Source organism: Oncorhynchus tshawytscha, linkage group LG08 (genome assembly GCF_018296145.1).
Source record: "Oncorhynchus tshawytscha isolate Ot180627B linkage group LG08, Otsh_v2.0, whole genome shotgun sequence".
Lineage (NCBI taxonomy): Eukaryota > Metazoa > Chordata > Actinopteri > Salmoniformes > Salmonidae > Oncorhynchus > Oncorhynchus tshawytscha.
In genome coordinates this window covers 6,332,473-6,351,950 of record NC_056436.1, presented here as the reverse complement: position 1 = coordinate 6,351,950, position 19,478 = coordinate 6,332,473, and the positions used below count along the sequence as shown (strand labels likewise).

The window sequence follows — 19,478 nt, the reverse complement described above, 5'->3', positions numbered from 1 at the left end:
GTACCCTCTAAGCTGGCTTGGGGTCTGTATGTTATACCTGGTGACCGACTGAAAGGGAATGTACAGTTAAATATTTTTTTATTTAAAAGGAAGATATAAAATAACAAGTAATTAAAGAGCAGCAGTAAAATAACAATGTGGAGACTATATACAGGGGGTACCGGTACAGAGTCAATGTGGAGGCTATATACAGGGGGTACCGGTACAGAGTCAATGTGGAGGCTATATACAGGGGGTACCGGTACAGAGTCAATGTGGAGGCTATATACAGGGGGTACCGGTACAGAGTCAATGTGGAGGCTATATACAGGGGGTACCGGTACAGAGTCAATGTGGAGGCTATATACAGGGGGTACCGGTACAGAGTCAATGTGGAGGCTATATACAGGGGTACCGGTACAGAGTCAATGTGGAGGCTATATACAGGGGGTACCGGTACAGAGTCAATGTGGAGGCTATATACAGGGGGTACCGGTACAGAGTCAATGTGGAGGCTATATACAGGGGGTACCGGTACAGAGTCAATGTGGAGGCTATATACAGGGGTACCGGTACAGAGTCAATGTGGAGGCTATATACAGGGGGTACCGGTACAGAGTCAATGTAGAGGCTATATACAGGGGGTACCGGTACAGAGTCAATGTGGAGGCTATATACAGGGGGTACCGGTACAATGTGGAGGCTATATACATATATATATATGCTCTCTGCGCTTTTAACGGACCTCTGAGACTATCACAGTGCAGGTGCATTTATACGGAGACTTGATTACACAGAGGTGGATTGTATTTATCATCATTAGTCATTTAGGTCAACATTGGATCATTCAGAGATCCTCACTGAACTTCTGGAGAGAGTTTGCTGCACTGAAAGTAAAGGGGCTGAATAATTTTGCACGCCCAATTGTTCAGTTTTTGATTTGTTAAAAAAGTTTGAAATATCCAATAAATGTCGTTCCACTTCATGATTGTGTCCCACTTGTTGTTGATTCTTCACAAAAAAATACAGTTTTATATCTTTATGTTTGAAGCCTGAAATGTGGCAAAAGGTCAAGGGGGCCGAATACTTTCGCAAGGCACTGTGTATATATATATACATATATATATATATACAAAAAAAAATATAAAAAAATGTGTATATATATATATATATATACATTTTTTTATATTTTTTTTAATTATGAATATATCTACAGTTCCCTGAAGGAGGGAACGATGTATAACATATTTTGGCCCCGCGTCGTCAGTGGGTTTGGACTCGCTTAAGAGCGGTACTGAATTGAGGAAATTAATGCGGGCTTCCGAGGGCGGCCTCTGCATTCATTGGCCCTTTGGGTGTGTTTTGGGCTCCAGAGTGGCGCAGCAGTCTTAGGCACTGCATCTCTACGGACACCCTGTTTCGAATCCAGGCTGTATCACAACTGGCCGTGATTGGGAGTCCCAAAGGGCGGCGCACAGTGTAGGCCGTCATTGTAAATAAGAATTTGTTCTTAACTGACTTGCCCAGTTAAATAAAGGTTAAATGTATATATTTGATTGGTAATTGACTCAGTGTTATCCCTCCTTCAGGGAACATTAGTTATATTCATAACTGTAAATTTCTCTCTCTCGCTCCCCATGTCTATGCCTCTTTCCTATCCTTCTGTCCCTCTCTTCCTCTCCTCCTTCCTGTATCCCATTAAGCCTTATAAGGAGCTCTCTTTTCCTCTCCTCCTTCTTCCTGTATCCCAGTAAGCCTTATAAGGAGCTCTCTATGTGCCGGTGTAGATTGTATCCTCTCTCACTTTCTTCACTGTTCATTCTCTCTGTGACAGTGCCTCTCTCTCTCTCGCTCTCTCTGTCTCTCTCCTACTCTCTCTCCCCTACTCTCTCGCTCTCTCCCCTACTCTCTCGCTCTCTCCCCTACTCTCTCTCTCTCTCCTAGTCTCTCTCTCTCCCCTACTCTCTCGCTCTCTCTCCTTCTCTCTCTCGCCTTCTCTCTCTCTCCTACTCTTTCCCCTACTCTCTCTCTCCTACTCTCTCTCTCGCCTTCTCTTTTTTCTCTCTCTCTCGCTCCCTTTGTGTGTGCCTCCTTCTCTCCCCCCTATCTCTTCTTCTCTTCCTCTCCTGGGGTTAATCCACACCGAGGCCAGAATAAAAGGGCCTAAACCAGACTTGCATTCCAGACAGATTAGCCGATTGGAATCCCCTCTTGGATGCGCTTCCCTGCTGCCCAGGGACTTGTGGGCGGGACGGGGAGGGGGCGGGAGTTCAGTAGGAGGGAGAAGTGGACCTAGTTATCTCAGCTAGAATAGCAGGCTAAATAGCTATCAGACAGTAACAGCCTAACAGGTAGCTCATGGAGTGAGGGTGGCAGAGGGTTTTATGACAGGACAGGGGGCATGGTGGAGGACGGGTGGGGAGGGCTAGTGACTGGTGGGTGGTGACAGGGAGAGGGGGCTTGGGCAGGGAGTTCAGGCAGTGGACAGAGTTTAAAGCTCGTGGAAGGTGGCAGGGCAGACAGAGGGCCATATGAGGGGGTGGGGGTTCGGGGTTAGTGATTAAACAGGGGTGGGTGGTTGGGATTAGTGACAGGACAGAGGATAGGAGGTTGGGATTAGTGACAAGACAGAGGATGGGAGGTTGGGATTAGTGACAAGACAGGGGGTGGGAGGTTGGGATTAGTGACAGGACAGGGATGGGATTAAGTTTAGTGAGAGGACAGAGGTTGGGATTAAGTTTAGTGACAGGTCAGGGGTGGGAGGTTGGGATTAGTGACAGGACAGGGGTGGGAGGTTGGGATTAGTGACAGGACAGGGGTGGGAGGTTGGGATTAGTGACAGGACAGGGGTGGGAGGTTGGGATTAGTGACAGGACAGAGGATAGGAGGTTGGGATTAGTGACAGGACAGAGGATAGGAGGTTGGGATCAGTGACAGGACAGAGGATAGGAGGTTGGGATCAGTCACAGGACAGAGGATAGGAGGTTGGGATTAGTGACAGGACAGAGGATAGGAGGTTGGGATCAGTGACAGGACAGAGGATAGGAGGTTGGGATCAGTCACAGGACAGAGGATAGGAGGTTGGGATTAGTGACAGGACAGAGGATAGGAGGTTGGGATTAGTGACAGGACAGAGGATAGGAGGTTGGGATTAGTGACAGGACAGAGGATAGGAGGTTGGGATTAGTGACAGGACAGAGGATAGGAGGTTGGGATTAGTGACAGGACAGAGGATGGGAGGTTGGGATTAGTGACGGACAGGGGGTGGGAGGTTGGGATTAGTGACGGGACAGGCGTTGGGATTAAGTTTAGTGACAGGACAGGGGTGGGAGGTTGAGATTAGTGACAGGACAGGGGTGGGAGGATGGGATTAGTGACAGGACAGAGGATAGGAGGTTGGGATTAGTGACAGGACAGAGGATAGGAGGTTGGAATTAGTGACAGGACAGAGGATAGGAGGTTGGGATTAGTGACAGGACAGAGGATAGGAGGTTGGGATTAGTGACAGGACAGAGGATAGGAGGTTGGGATCAGTGACAGGACAGAGGATAGGAGGTTGGGATCAGTGACAGGACAGAGGATAGGAGGTTGGGATCAGTGACAGGACAGAGGATAGGAGGTTGGGATTAGTGACAGGACAGAGGATAGGAGGTTGGGATTAGTGACAGGACAGAGGATAGGAGGTTGGGATCAGTGACAGGACAGAGGATAGGAGGTTGGGATCAGTGACAGGACAGAGGATAGGAGGTTGGGATTAGTGACAGGACAGAGGATAGGAGGTTGGGATTAGTGACAGGACAGAGGATAGGAGGTTGGGATTAGTGACAGGACAGAGGATAGGAGGTTGGGATTAGTGACAGGACAGAGGATGGGAGGTTGGGATTAGTGACGGGACAGGCGTTGGGATTAAGTTTAGTGACAGGACAGGGGTGGGAGGTTGAGATTAGTGACAGGACAGGGGTGGGAGGATGGGATTAGTGACAGGACAGAGGATAGGAGGTTGGGATTAGTGACAGGACAGAGGATAGGAGGTTGGGAATCGTGACAGGACAGAGGATAGGAGGTTGGGAATCGTGACAGGACAGAGGATAGGAGGTTGGGATTAGTGACAAGACAGGGGGTGGGAGGTTGGGATTAGTGACAAGACAGGGGGTAGGAGGTTGGGATTAGTGACAGGACAGAGGATAGGAGGTTGGGATTAGTGACAGGACAGAGGATAGGAGGTTGGGATTAGTGACAGGACAGAGGATAGGAGGTTGGGATTAGTGACAGGACAGAGGATAGGAGGTTGGGATTAGTGACAGGACAGAGGATGGGAGGTTGGGATTAGTGACGGGACAGGGGGTGGGAGGTTGGGATTAGTGACGGGACAGGCGTTGGGATTAAGTTTAGTGACAGGACAGGGGTGGGAGGTTGAGATTAGTGACAGGACAGGGGTGGGAGGATGGGATTAGTGACAGGACAGAGGATAGGAGGTTGGGATTAGTGACAGGACAGAGGATAGGAGGTTGGAATTAGTGACAGGACAGAGGATAGGAGGTTGGGATTAGTGACAGGACAGAGGATAGGAGGTTGGGATTAGTGACAGGACAGAGGATAGGAGGTTGGGATCAGTGACAGGACAGAGGATAGGAGGTTGGGATCAGTGACAGGACAGAGGATAGGAGGTTGGGATCAGTGACAGGACAGAGGATAGGAGGTTGGGATTAGTGACAGGACAGAGGATAGGAGGTTGGGATTAGTGACAGGACAGAGGATAGGAGGTTGGGATCAGTGACAGGACAGAGGATAGGAGGTTGGGATCAGTGACAGGACAGAGGATAGGAGGTTGGGATTAGTGACAGGACAGAGGATAGGAGGTTGGGATTAGTGACAGGACAGAGGATAGGAGGTTGGGATTAGTGACAGGACAGAGGATAGGAGGTTGGGATTAGTGACAGGACAGAGGATGGGAGGTTGGGATTAGTGACAGGACAGGCGTTGGGATTAAGTTTAGTGACAGGACAGGGGTGGGAGGTTGAGATTAGTGACAGGACAGGGGTGGGAGGATGGGATTAGTGACAGGACAGAGGATAGGAGGTTGGGATTAGTGACAGGACAGAGGATAGGAGGTTGGGAATCGTGACAGGACAGAGGATAGGAGGTTGGGAATCGTGACAGGACAGAGGATAGGAGGTTGGGATTAGTGACAAGACAGGGGGTGGGAGGTTGGGATTAGTGACAAGACAGGGGTGGGAGGTTGGGATTAGTGACAGGACAGAGGATGGGAGGTTGGGATTAGTGACAGGACAGGGGGTGGGAGGTTGAGATTGGTGACAGGAAAGGGATTGGGATTAAGTTTAGTGACAGGACAGGGGTGGGATGTTGGGATTTGTGACAGGACAGGGGTGGGAGGTTGGGATTAGTGACAGGACAGAGGATGGGAGGTTGGGATTAGTGACAGGACAGAGGATGGGAGGTTGGGATTAGTGACAGGACAGGCGTTGGGATTAAGTTTAGTGACAGGACAGGGTGGGAGGTTGGGATTAGTGACAGGACAGAGGGTGGGAGGTCGGGATTAGTGACAGGACAGGGGTGGGAGGTTGGGATTAGTGACAGGACAGGGGTGGGAGGTTGGGATTAGTGACAGGACAGAGGGTGGGAGGTTGGGATTAGTGACAGGACAGAGGATAGGAGGTTGGGATTAGTGACAGGACAGGGGGTGGGAGGTTGGGATTAGTGACAGGACAGAGGATGGGAGGTTGGGATTAGTGACAGGACAGAGGATGGGAGGTTGGGATTAGTGACAGGACAGAGGATGGGAGGTTGGGATTAGTGACAGGACAGAGGATGGGAGGTTGGGATTAGTGACAGGACAGGCGTTGGGATTAAGTTTAGTGACAGGACAGGGGTGGGAGGTTGGGATTAGTGACAGGACAGAGGGTGGGAGGTCGGGATTAGTGACAGGACAGGGGTGGGAGGTTGGGATTAGTGACAGGACAGGGGGTGGGAGGTTGGGATTAGTGACAGGACAGAGGGTGGGAGGTTGGGATTAGTGACAGGACAGAGGATAGGAGGTTGGGATTAGTGACAGGACAGGGGTGGGAGGTTGGGATTAGTGACAGGACAGAGGATGGGAGGTTGGGATTAGTGACAGGACAGAGGGTGGGAGGTTGGGATTAGTGACAGGACAGAGGGTGGGAGGTTGGGATTAGTGACAGGACAGAGGATAGGAGGTTGGGATTAGTGACAGGACAGGGGTGGGAGGTTGGGATTAGTGACAGGACAGAGGGTGGGAGGTCGGGATTAGTGACAGGACAGGGGTGGGAGGTTGGGATTAGTGACAGGACAGGGGGTGGGAGGTTGGGATTAGTGACAGGACAGAGGGTGGGAGGTTGGGATTAGTGACAGGACGGGGTGGGAGGTTGGGATTCGTGACAGGACAGGGGTGGGAGGTCGGGATTAGTGACAGGACAGGGGGTGGGAGGTCGGGATTAGTGACAGGACAGGGGGTGGGAGGTCGGGATTAGTGACAGGACAGGGGGTGGGAGGTCGGGATTAGTGACAGGACAGGCGTTGGGATTAAGTTTAGTGACAGGACAGGGGTGGGAGGTTGGGATTAGTGACAGGACAGAGGGTGGGAGGTTGGGATTAGTGACAGGACAGAGGGTGGGAGGTTGGGATTAGTGACAGGACAGGGGGTGGGAGGTCGGGATTAGTGACAGGACAGGGGTGGGAGGTTGGGATTAGTGACAGGACAGAGGGTGGGAGGTTGGGATTAGTGACAGGACAGGCATTGGGATTAAGTTTAGTGACAGGACAGGGGTGGGAGGTTGGGATTAGTGACAGGACAGAGGGTGGGAGGTTGGGATTAGTGACAGGACAGAGGGTGGGAGGTTGGGATTAGTGACAGGACAGAGGGTGGGAGGTTGGGATTAGTGACAGGACAGGCGTTGGGATTAAGTTTAGTGACAGGACAGAGGGTGGGAGGTTGGGATTAGTGACAGGACAGAGGGTGGGAGGTTGGGATTAGTGACAGGACAGGCGTTGGGATTAAGTTTAGTGACAGGACAGGGGGTGGGAGGTTGGGATTAGTGACAGGACAGAGGGTGGGAGGTTGGGATTAGTGACAGGACAGAGGGTGGGAGGTTGGGATTAGTGACAGGACAGAGGGTGGGAGGTTGGGATTAGTGACAGGACAGGGGGTGGGAGGTTGGGATTAGTGACAGGACAGGGGTGGGAGGTTGGGATTAGTGACAGGACAGAGGGTGGGAGGTTGGGATTAGTGACAGGACAGAGGGTGGGAGGTTAGGATTAGTGACAGGACAGGGGTGGGAGGTTGGGATTAGTGACAGGACAGAGGGTGGGAGGTTGGGATTAGTGACAGGACAGAGGATAGGAGGTTGGGATTAGTGACAGGACAGAGGATAGGAGGTTGGGATTAGTGACAGGACAGAGGATAGGAGGTTGGGATTAGTGACAGGACAGAGGATAGGAGGTTGGGATCAGTGACAGGACGATGCCAGATCTTTAAATGGATTTGTGGTTCCCTCCCCAAGCTGAATGTTTGTTCAGTACATCCCTAATCTCACCATATTGAGAGCCTGGGTTAGGGTTAGGGTGAGCCTGGGTTAGGGTTAGGGTGAGCCTGGGTTAGGGTGAGGGTCAGGGGTTAGGGTGAGGGCAGGGGTTAGGGTCAGGGGTTAGGGTTAGGGTGAGCCTGGGTTAGGGTTAGGGTGAGCCTGGGTTAGGGTTAGGGTCAGGGGTTAGGGTTAGGGTGAGCCTGGGTTAGGGTTAGGGTGAGCCTGGGTTAGGGTTAGGGTCAGGGGTTAGGGTGAGGGTCAGGGTGAGAGGTCAGGGTGAGGGTCAGGGTGAGGGGTCAGGGTTAGGGGTCAGGGTTAGGGGTCAGGGTTAGGGGTGAGGGTTAGGGTTAAGGGTTAGGGTCAGGGTGAGGGTCAGGGTTAGGGGTCAGGGTTAGGGGTCAGGGTTAGGGGTCAGGGTTAGGGGTCAGGGTTAGGGTTAGGGGTGAGGGTTAAGGGTTAAGGGTTAGGGGTTAGGGTTAGCCTGTTGGAAGTGAACTGGTTCCAGTTCAGTGGGTAACTAATGCACCACGTCCAGGGATTAGAGGTAGAAACACATGGTTAGTTTGGGAGGAGAGGTAGTAATTAGTTTGGGAGGAGAGGTAGTGATTAGTTTGGGAGGAGAGGAGAGGCAGGGTGACCTACAGGGAGAAGAGGAGAGGCAGGGTGACCTACATGGAGAAGGGGAGAGGCAGGGTGACCTACAGGGAGAGGAAGAGGGGCAGGGTGACCTACAGGGAGAAGAGGAGAGGCAGGGTGACCTACAGGGAGAGGAGGGGCAGGGTGACCTACAGGGAGAAGGGGAGAGGCAGGGTGACCTACAGGGAGAGGGGGAGAGGCAGGGTGACCTACATGGAGAAGAGGAGGGGCAGGGTGACCTACAAGGAGAAGAGGAGGGGCAGGGTGACCTACAGGGAGAAGAGGAGAGGCAGGGTGACCTACAGGGAGAGGAGGATAGGCAGGGTGACCTACAGGAAGAAGTGGAGAGGTAGGGTGACCTACAGGGAGAAGTGGAGAGGCAGGGTGACCTACAGGGAGAAGTGGAGAGGCAGGGTGACCTACAGGGAGAGGAAGAGGGGCAGGGTGACCTACAGGGAGAAGAGGAGAGGCAGGGTGACCTACAGGGAGAGGAGGAGGGGCAGGGTGACCTACAGGGAGAGGAGGGGCAGGGTGACGAGGGGCAGGGTGACCTACAGGGAGAAGGGGAGAGGCAGGGTGACCTATAGGGAGTGGAGGGGCATGGTGACCTACAGGGAGAAGAGGAGAGGCAGGGTGACCTACAGGGAGAGGAGGAGAGGCAGGGTGACCTGCAGGGAGAAGAGGAGGGGCAGGGTGACCTACAGGGAGAGGAGGAGGGGCAGCGTGACCTACAGGGAGAAGAGGAGAGGCAGGGTGACCTGCAGGGTGACCTACAGGGAGAAGGGGAGAGGCAGGGTGACCTACAGGGAGAAGAGGAGAGGCAGGGTGACCTACAGGGAGAAGAGGAGAGGCAGGGTGACCTACAGGGAGAAGAGGAGGGGCAGGGTGACCTACAGGGAGAAAGGGAGAGGCAGGGTGACCTACAGGGAGAAGAGGAGGGGCAGGGTGACCTACAGGGAGAAGAGGAGGGGCAGGGTGACCTACAGGGAGAGGAGGAGGGGCAGGGTGACCTACAGGAAGAAGTGGAGAGGTAGGGTGACCTACAGGGAGAAGTGGAGAGGCAGGGTGACCTACAGGGAGAAGTGGAGAGGCAGGGTGACCTACAGGGAGAGGAAGAGGGGCAGGGTGACCTACAGGGAGAAGAGGAGAGGCAGGGTGACCTACAGGGAGAGGAGGAGGGGCAGGGTGACCTACAGGGAGAGGAGGGGCAGGGTGACGAGGGGCAGGGTGACCTACAGGGAGAAGGGGAGAGGCAGGGTGACCTACAGGGAGAAGAGGAGGGGCAGGGTGACCTACAGGGAGAGGAGGGGCAGGGTGACCTACAGGGAGAAGAGGAGAGGCAGGGTGACCTACAGGGAGAGGAGGAGAGGCAGGGTGACCTGCAGGGAGAAGAGGAGGGGCAGGGTGACCTACAGGGAGAGGAGGAGGGGCAGCGTGACCTACAGGGAGAAGAGGAGAGGCAGGGTGACCTGCAGGGTGACCTACAGGGAGAAGGGGAGAGGCAGGGTGACCTACAGGGAGAAGAGGAGAGGCAGGGTGACCTACAGGGAGAAGAGGAGAGGCAGGGTGACCTACAGGGAGAAGAGGAGGGGCAGGGTGACCTACAGGGAGAAAGGGAGAGGCAGGGTGACCTACAGGGAGAAGAGGAGGGGCAGGGTGACCTACAGGGAGAAGAGGAGGGGCAGGGTGACCTACAGGGAGAGGAGGAGGGGCAGGGTGACCTACAGGAAGAAGTGGAGAGGTAGGGTGACCTACAGGGAGAAGTGGAGAGGCAGGGTGACCTACAGGGAGAAGTGGAGAGGCAGGGTGACCTACAGGGAGAGGAAGAGGGGCAGGGTGACCTACAGGGAGAAGAGGAGAGGCAGGGTGACCTACAGGGAGAGGAGGAGGGGCAGGGTGACCTACAGGGAGAGGAGGGGCAGGGTGACGAGGGGCAGGGTGACCTACAGGGAGAAGGGGAGAGGCAGGGTGACCTACAGGGAGAAGAGGAGGGGCAGGGTGACCTACAGGGAGAGGAGGGGCAGGGTGACCTACAGGGAGAAGAGGAGAGGCAGGGTGACCTACAGGGAGAGGAGGAGAGGCAGGGTGACCTGCAGGGAGAAGAGGAGGGGCAGGGTGACCTACAGGGAGAGGAGGAGGGGCAGCGTGACCTACAGGGAGAAGAGGAGAGGCAGGGTGACCTGCAGGGTGACCTACAGGGAGAAGGGAGAGGCAGGGTGACCTACAGGGAGAAGAGGAGAGGCAGGGTGACCTACAGGGAGAAGAGGAGAGGCAGGGTGACCTACAGGGAGAAGAGGAGGGGCAGGGTGACCTACAGGGAGAAAGGGAGAGGCAGGGTGACCTACAGGGAGAAGAGGAGGGGCAGGGTGACCTACAGGGAGAAGAGGAGGGGCAGGGTGACCTACAGGGAGAGGAGGAGGGGCAGGGTGACCTACAGAGAGAAGAGGAGAGGCAGGGTGACCTACAGGAAGAAGAGGAGGGGCAGGGAGAAGAGGAGGGGCAGGGTGACCTACAGGGAGAAGAGGAGAGGCAGGGTGACCTACAGGAAGAAGAGGAGGGGCAGGGTGACCTACAGGAAGAAGAGGAGGGGTTCCCATCAACAACAATAACTCACAAGAGTATGTGGTTTGTTGGTGTGGCAATTCCCACCTGCTACATTAGTTGTAGGTCATGGATATGGATATCGGGTTCCCCCCATCTGGAAACCTGCCTGACTAACCGGTGCCTGTATATAGCCTCGCCACTGTACATAGCCTGTCTTTTTACTGTTGTTTTATTTCTTTACTTACCTATTGTTCACCTAATACCTTTTTTTGCACTATTGGTTAGAGCCTGTAAGTAAGCATTTCACTGTAAGGTCTACACTGTTGTATTCAGCATTTCACTGTAAGGTCTACTACACCTGTTGTATTCAGCATTTCACTGTAAGGTCTACTACACCTGTTGTATTCAGGACTTCACTGTAAGGTCTACTACACCTGTTGTATTCAGCACTTCACTGTAAGGTCTACTACACCTGTTGTATTCAGCATTTCACTGTAAGGTCTACTACACCTGTTGTATTCAGCATTTCACTGTAAGGTCTACTACACCTGTTGTATTCAGCACTTCACTATAAGGTCTACTACACCTGTTGTATTCAGCATTTCACTGTAAGGTCTACTACACCTGTTGTATTCAGCATTTCACTATAAGGTCTACTACACCTGTTCTATTCAGCAATTCACTATAAGGTCTACTACACCTGTTGTATTCAGCACTTCACTATAAGGTCTACTACACCTGTTGTATTAACATTAAATCACGTTTATTATGCTGACAGAGGCATCGAATGCAGTACCAGGGCGGAGTAGCTAGAACCAGGGTGGAGTAGCTAGAACCAGGGCGGAGTAGCTAGAACCAGGGTGGAGTAGCTAGAACCAGGGCGGAGTAGCTAGAACCAGGGCGGAGTAGCTAGAACCAGGGCGGAGTAGCTAGAACCAGGGCGGAGTAGCTAGAACCAGGGCGGAGTAGCTAGAACCAGGGCGGAGTAGCTAGAACCAGGGCGGAGTAGCTAGAACCAGGGCGGAGTAGCTAGAACCAGGGCGGACAGGGCGGAGTAGCTAGAACCAGGGCGGAGTAGCTAGAACCAGGGCGGAGTAGCTAGAACCAGGGCGGAGTAGCTAGAACCAGGGCGGAGTAGCTAGAACCAGGACGGAGTAGCTAGAACCAGGAATGGGCACTCGGCACAGCAGCTACGTAGGCATGTAGGAGTACTGTAGTGCATGTAGGAGTTCTGTAGTGCATGTAGGAGTTCTGTAGTGCATGTAGGAGTACTGTAGTGCATGTAGGAGTACTGTAGTGCATGTAGGAGTACTGTAGTGCATGTAGGAGTACTGTAGTGCATGTAGGAGTACTGTAGTGCATGTAGGAGTACTGTAGTGCATGTAGGAGTACTGTAGTGCATGTAGGAGTACTGTAGTGCATGTAGGAGTACTGTAGTGCATGTAGGAGTACTGTAGTGCATGTAGGAGTACTGTAGTGCATGTAGGAGTACTGTAGTGCATGTAGGAGTACTGTAGTGCATGTAGGAGTTCTGTAGTGCATGTAGGAGTTCTGTAGTGCATGTAGGAGTTCTGTAGTGCATGTAGGAGTTCTGTAGTGCATGTAGGAGTACTGTAGTGCATGTAGGAGTACTGTAGTGCATGTAGGAGTACTGTAGTGCATGTAGGAGTACTGTAGTGCATGTAGGAGTACTGTAGTGCATGTAGGAGTACTGTAGTGCATGTAGGAGTACTGTAGTGCATGTAGGAGTACTGTAGTGCATGTAGGAGTACTGTAGTGCATGTAGGAGTACTGTCGTGCATGTGAAGTCAGATCAATGTTATTTCACCAGCAATGAAATCATAAACCTGATATACATCAAATGGCACAGTGAAACTATAACTAGCACTGTCAATGTGACCTCAGGCTAACCTCTCCTCTCCTCTCCTCTCCTACAGAGATCGTCGACGGCAATGCTAAAATGACCCTGGGAATGATCTGGACCATAATCCTTCGCTTCGCCATCCAGGACATCTCTGTGGAAGGTACCAGGATGTAGATGTCCTCCTCTGACTTCCTCTTGTTTATAACACATTATAAAGGCTTATTCATGCTTACAACACGTTATAACGCATTATATCCACATGGGTACAATCCATATGGGTACTTGGCCTGTCCACAGGTGTACTTGGCCTGTCCACAGGTGTACTTGGCCTGTCCACAGGGGTACTTGGCCTGTCCACAGGGGTACTTGGCCTGTCCACAGGTGTACTTGGCCTGTCCACAGGTGTACTTGGCCTGTCCACAGGGGTACTTGAGAAGACTCATGAGGCAATAGGCCTACTGGTAAATGGCATAAGAGTGGGTACTTCGGTGGTACCTTGGGCAGAGTAAAATGGGTTTGGGGTTACAGTAGGCAGCTCAAATTTACATTAAAATTGAATTAGTAAGTATCAGATGCATTTTGTATTGTTGGCTTTGCATGTATACTAAAACAAACATAAGTTATATACAAGTAATAGAATATAACATGATAGATTAATATATAATGTCATAATATATACCTTATTAATATACCATATAACATGATAGATTAATATATACCATATAACATGATAGATGAATATATATATACCGTAGTAATATACCATATAACATGATAGATGAATATATATATACCGTAGTAATATACCATATAACATGATAGATGAATATATATATATACCGTAGTAATATACCATATAACATGATAGATTAATATATACCATATAACATGATAGATGAATATATATATACCGTAGTAATATACCATATAACATGATAGATTAATATATACCATAGTAATATACCATATAACATGATAGATGAATATATATATATACCGTAGTAATGTACCATATAACATGATAGATTAATATATACCATAGTAATATACCATATAACATGATAGATGAATATATACCATAGTAATATACCATATAACATGATAGATGAATATATACCATAGTAATATACCATATAACATGATAGATTAATATATACCATAGTAATATACCATATAACATGATAGATGAATATATATACCGTAGTGATATACCATATAACATGATAGATGAATATATGTCATAATATATAGCGTATTAATATACCATATAACATGATAGATGAATATATACCGTAGTAATATACCATATAACATGATAGATGAATATATGTCATAATATATAGCGTATTAATGTACCATATAACATGATAGATGAATATATACCATAGTAATATATCATATAACATGATAGATGAATATATGTCATAATATATAGCGTATTAATATACCATATAACATGATAGATGAATATATACCGTAGTAATATATCATATAACATGATAGATGAATATATGTCATAATATATAGCGTATTAATATACCATATAACATGATAGATGAATATATACCGTAGTAATATACCATATAACATGATAGATGAATATATGTCATAATATATAGCATATTAATATACCATTTAACATGATAGATTAATATATACCGTAGTAATATACCATATAACATGATAGATGAATATATACCGTAGTAATATACCATATAACATGATAGATGAATATATGTCATAATATATAGCGTATTAATATACCATATAACATGATAGATGAATATATACCGTAGTAATATACCATATAACATGATAGATGAATATATGTCATAATATATAGCGTATTAATATACCATATAACATGATAGATGAATATATACCGTAGTAATATACCATATAATATGATAGATGAATATATACCGTAGTAATATACCATATAACATGATAGATGAATATTGTTATTATTATTATTATTTATTATTATTCATTGTTATTATTACTGTATTTATTATTGTTATTATTGTTCCTTGATATAAAGAGATGAGAACTTGAGATATTTCAGAGATTAATGATTCCCCGTCTCGTTATAGATCCCCTACAGCATCTCTCTTTTTAAAACCCCCTACAGCCTCTGCTTTTAAAACCCCCTACAGTCTCTCCTTTTAAACCCCCTACAGTCTCTCTCTTTTTAAAACCCCTACAGCCTCTCTCTTTTTAAAACCCCTACAGCCTCTCTCTTTTAAAACCCCCTACAGCCTCTCTTTTTAAAACCCCTACAGCCTCTCTCTTTTTAAAACCCCTACAGCCTCTCCTTTTAAAACCCCTACAGCCTCTCATTTTAAAACCCCCTACAGCCTCTCTCTTTTTAAACCCCCTACAGCCTCTGCTTTTAAAACCCCCTACAGCCTCTGCTTTTAAAACCCCCTACAGCCTCTCATTTTAAAACCCCCTACAGCCTCTCTCGTTTTAGATCCCCTACAGCCTCTCATTTTAAAACCCCTACAGCCTCTCCTTTTAAAACCCCTACAGCCTCTGCTTTTAAAACCCCCTACAGCCTCTGCTTTTAAAACCCCCTACAGCCTCTCTCTTTTTAAAACCCCCTACAGCCTCTGCTTTTAAAACCCCTACAGCCTCTGCTTTTAAAAACCTCTACAGCCTCTGCTTTTAAAACCCCCTACAGCCTCTGCTTTTAAAACCCCTACAGTCTCTGCTTTTAAAACCCCCTACAGTCTCTGCTTTTAAAACCCCTACAGCCTCTGCTTTTAAAACCCCCTACAGCCTCTGCTTTTAAAACCCCCTACAGGCTCTCTTTTTAAAACCCCTACAGCCTCTCCTTTTAAAACCCCCTACAGCCTCTCCTTTTTAAAACCCCCTACAGCCTCTCTCTTTTAAAAACCCCCTACAGTCTCTCTTTTTAAAACCCCTACAGCCTCTCTCCTTTTAAAACCCCCATACAGTCTCTCTTTTTAAAACCCCTACAGCCTCTCTCCTTTTAAAACCCCTACAGTCTCTCTTTTTAAAACCCCTACAGCCTCTCTCCTTTTAAAACCCCCTACAGCCTCTCTTTTTAAAACCCCTACAGCATCTCCTTTTAAAACCCCCTACAGCCTCTCTTTTTAAACCCCCTACAGACTCTCTTTTTAAACCCCCTACAGCCTCTCTCTTTTTAAAACCCCTACAGTCTCTCCTTTTAAAACCCCTACAGCCTCTCTCCTTTTAAACCCCCTACAGCCTCTCTTTTTAAAACCCCTACAGCCTCTCTCTTTTAAAACCCCTACAGCCTCTCTCTTTTAAAACCCCCTACAGCCTCTGCTTTTAAAACCCCCTACAGCCTCTCTCTTTTTAAAACCCCTACAGCCTCTGCTTTTAAAACCCCTACAGCCTCTGCTTTTAAAAACCTCTACAGCCTCTGCTTTTAAAACCCCTACAGCCTCTGCTTTTAAAACCCCCTACAGCCTCTGCTTTTAAAACCCCCTACAGTCTCTGCTTTTAAAACCCCCTACAGCCTCTGCTTTTAAAACCCCTACAGCCTCTGCTTTTAAAACCCCCACAGCCTCTGCTTTTAAAACCCCTACAGCCTCTCTTTTAAAACCCCCTACAGCCTCTCCTTTTAAAACCCCCTACAGCCTCTCTTTTAAAAACCCCTACAGCCTCTCCTTTTTAAAACCCCCTACAGCCTCTCCTTTTTAAAACCCCTACAGCCTCTCTCTTTTTAAAACCCCTACAGCCTCTCCTTTTAAAACCCCTACAGCCTCTCTCCTTTTAAAACCCCTACAGTTCTCTTTTTAAAACCCCTACAGCCTCTCTCCTTTTAAAACCCCCTACCGTCTCTCTTTTTAAAACCCCTACAGCCTCTCTCCTTTTAAAACCCCTACAGTCTCTCTTTTTAAAACCCCTACAGCCTCTCTCCTTTTAAAACCCCCTACAGCCTCTCTTTTTAAAACCCCCTACAGCCTCTCTTTTTAAAACCCCTACAGCCTCTCTCTTTTTAAAACCCCTACAGTCTCTCCTTTTAAAACCCCTACAGCCTCTCTCCTTTTAAACCCCCTACAGCCTCTCTTTTTAAAAACCCCTACAGCCTCTCTCCTTTTAAAACCCCTACAGCCTCTCTCCTTTTAAAACCCCTACAGTCTCTCCTTTTTAAACCCCCTACAGCCTCTCCTTTTAAACCCCCTAAAGCCTCTCTCTTTTTAAAACCCCCTACAGCCTCTCTCTTTTTAAAACCCCCTACAGCCTCTCCTTGTAAAACCCCCTACAGCCACAAATGTGATTAGTTTGAACTGGCTCAGCAGAAACAGTCCAGGTTAAGGATATGTGTCAAACGGGATGCCATTTGGAACCAATCCTATGTCACAGCACGATTTTAACTAACTCATTTCTCATTGATTTGTTTTTCCGCCTTCATCCTCCCTTCTCCTCACTTCTGCTCCTCTCCTCTTCCCCTCTCATCCCATCTCCTCCCTTCTGCGCCTCTCCTCCCTTCTTCTCTTCCCCTCTCCTATCCTCCCTTCTTCCCCTCCCCTCTCCTTCTCTCCTCCCTTCTGCTCCTCTCCTCCCTTCTGCTCCTTTCCTTCCTTCCTCTCTCCTCTCCTCCCTTCCTCCCTTCTGCTCCTCTCCTCCCTTCTCGCCTTTCCTTCCTTCCCCTCTTCTCCTCTCCTACCTACAGAAACATCAGCCAAAGAGGGTCTTCTTCTGTGGTGCCAGAGGAAGACTGCTCCCTACAAGAATGTCAACATTCAGAACTTTCACATTAGGTAACAGAAGAACCCTACGTCCCAAATGGCACCCTATTATAGAGCACTGGTTAAAGGTAGTGTACTATATAGGGAATAGGGTGCCATAGAGCCTTGGTCTAAAGTAGTGCACTATATAGGGAATTAGGGTGCAATTTGGGACGCACACAAGGCCTCTGCTAGAGGTTTTACAGGCAGTGTGATTCAGCCTCGGAGTCAGGACTGGTGTTCATAAGATGGAGGACAATAATTGAACAGAGAAGTGGGGAGGAGAGGAGAGGACTCCGAGGCTGGTTAGACCTGGCTCTATGAACACCAGTCCTGACTCAGACGCTGGTTAGACCTGGCTCTATGAACACCAGTCCTGACTCCGAGGCTGGTCAGACCAACAATGTGTTCTGTGATGTGCATCAGAGTGTTAGAGCTCGTTGTTGTTTTAATGAGGACCTGATGGCACATGAATGTAGCTCATCTATCAGTCCATATAGGGTAGATTCTGGGGCGGCAGGGTAGCCTAGTGGTTAGAGAGTTGGACTAGTAATCCCGGAAGGTTGCAAGTTCAAACCCCCGAGCTGACAAGGTACAAATCTGTCGTTCTGCCCCTGAACAGGCAGTTAACCCACTGTTCCTAGGCCGTCATTGAAAATAAGAATTTGTTCTTAACTGACTTGCCTAGTTAAATAAAGGTAAAATAAAAAAATTCTCTGCCATGGCAATGCCTTCTGGAAGGATGGACAGGGAGAGAAGGTCAAAGTGAATTCAGATAGTGTGTAGGTTTAGGGATTCCTTAGTGCTGCTCTCTATATATGTATATGCTCCATGGTGTGTTATGATTCATCCTAATGTTCTCTTATATCTCTCTCTGTCTCTCTCTCAGCTGGAAAGATGGGTTGGGATTCTGTGCTCTCATTCACAGACACCGTCCAGAGCTCATTGACTATGGCAAGCTGCGCAAGGTGAGGCTACTGCTACTGCTTTACCTTAGCAGTCTTTCCACCACTAATGCAAATCACGTCTAATGAGGTGGAAATGATCCTCTATCTGTTTTTCCTCTCATCTAATAACACGTCTGTATCGGGTCACAAGGCCAGATGCAGATGCAGACATGGGAGGCAGATGGTTGGACTCTTTGATATTTATTGTAATCCAAAAGGCAGTAGGCAAGAGAATGGTTGTGGACGGGCAGAAGGTTAAAACCAGTTCAGAGTTCAGGAGGGACCGAAGGGCAGGCAGGTTCGAGGTCAGGGCAGGCAGACTGGTCAGGCAGGTGGGTATAGAGTCCAGAAACAGGCAAGGGTCAAAAGGAGGACAAGCAAAAGAGAGAATAGAAAAAGCAGGAGCGTGGGGAAAAACATGCTGGTTGACCTGAAACAGACAAGACGAACTGGTACAGAGAGACAGGAAACACAGGGATAAATACACTGGCACAGAGAGACAGGAAACACAGGGATAAATACACTGGTACAGAGAGACAGGAAACACAGGGATAAATACACTGGTAGAGAGAGACAGGAAACACAGGGATAAATACACTGGTACAGAGAGACAGGAAACACAGGGATAAATACACTGGTACAGAGAGACAGGAAACACAGGGATAAATACACTGGTACAGAGAGACAGGAAACACAGGGATAAATACACTGGTACAGAGAGACAGGAAACACAGGGATAAATACACTGGTACAGAGAGACAGGAAACACAGGGATAAATACACTGGCACAGAGAGACAGGAAACACAGGGATAAATACACTGGCACAGAGAGACCGGAAACACAGGGATAAATACACTGGCACAGAGAGACCGGAAACACAGGGATAAATACACTGGTACAGAGAGACCGGAAACACAGGGATAAATACACTGGCACAGAGAGACCGGAAACACAGGGATAAATACACTGGCACAGAGAGACCGGAAACACAGGGATAAATACACTGGCCCAGAGAGACCGGAAACACAGGGATAAATACCGGAAACACAGGGATAAATACACTGGCCCAGAGAGATAGGAAACACAGGGATAAATACACTGGTACAGAGAGACAGGAAACACAGGGATAAATACACTGGGGAAAATAAGCGACACCTGGAGGGGGTGGAGACAATCACAGGAACCGGTGAAACAGATCAGGGCGTGACAGTCTGTCTGTCT

At 48.7% G+C, this 19,478-nt stretch overlaps 1 protein-coding gene across 3 annotated transcripts in view; it reads left to right on the top strand.

Annotated features, from left to right (window-relative positions):
- The window catches only part of LOC112247573 (alpha-actinin-1), a 131,900-nt gene that overhangs the window by 66,742 nt on the left and 45,680 nt on the right, over positions 1-19,478 (top strand). For all 3 annotated transcript variants that reach the window (XM_042325128.1, XM_042325130.1, XM_042325127.1), the window contains exons 4-6: positions 12,659-12,745; positions 17,255-17,342; positions 18,199-18,277. In XM_042325128.1, coding sequence (XP_042181062.1) covers positions 12,659-12,745; positions 17,255-17,342; positions 18,199-18,277 — 254 coding nt within the window. The remainder of the gene's footprint in view (positions 1-12,658; positions 12,746-17,254; positions 17,343-18,198; positions 18,278-19,478) is intronic.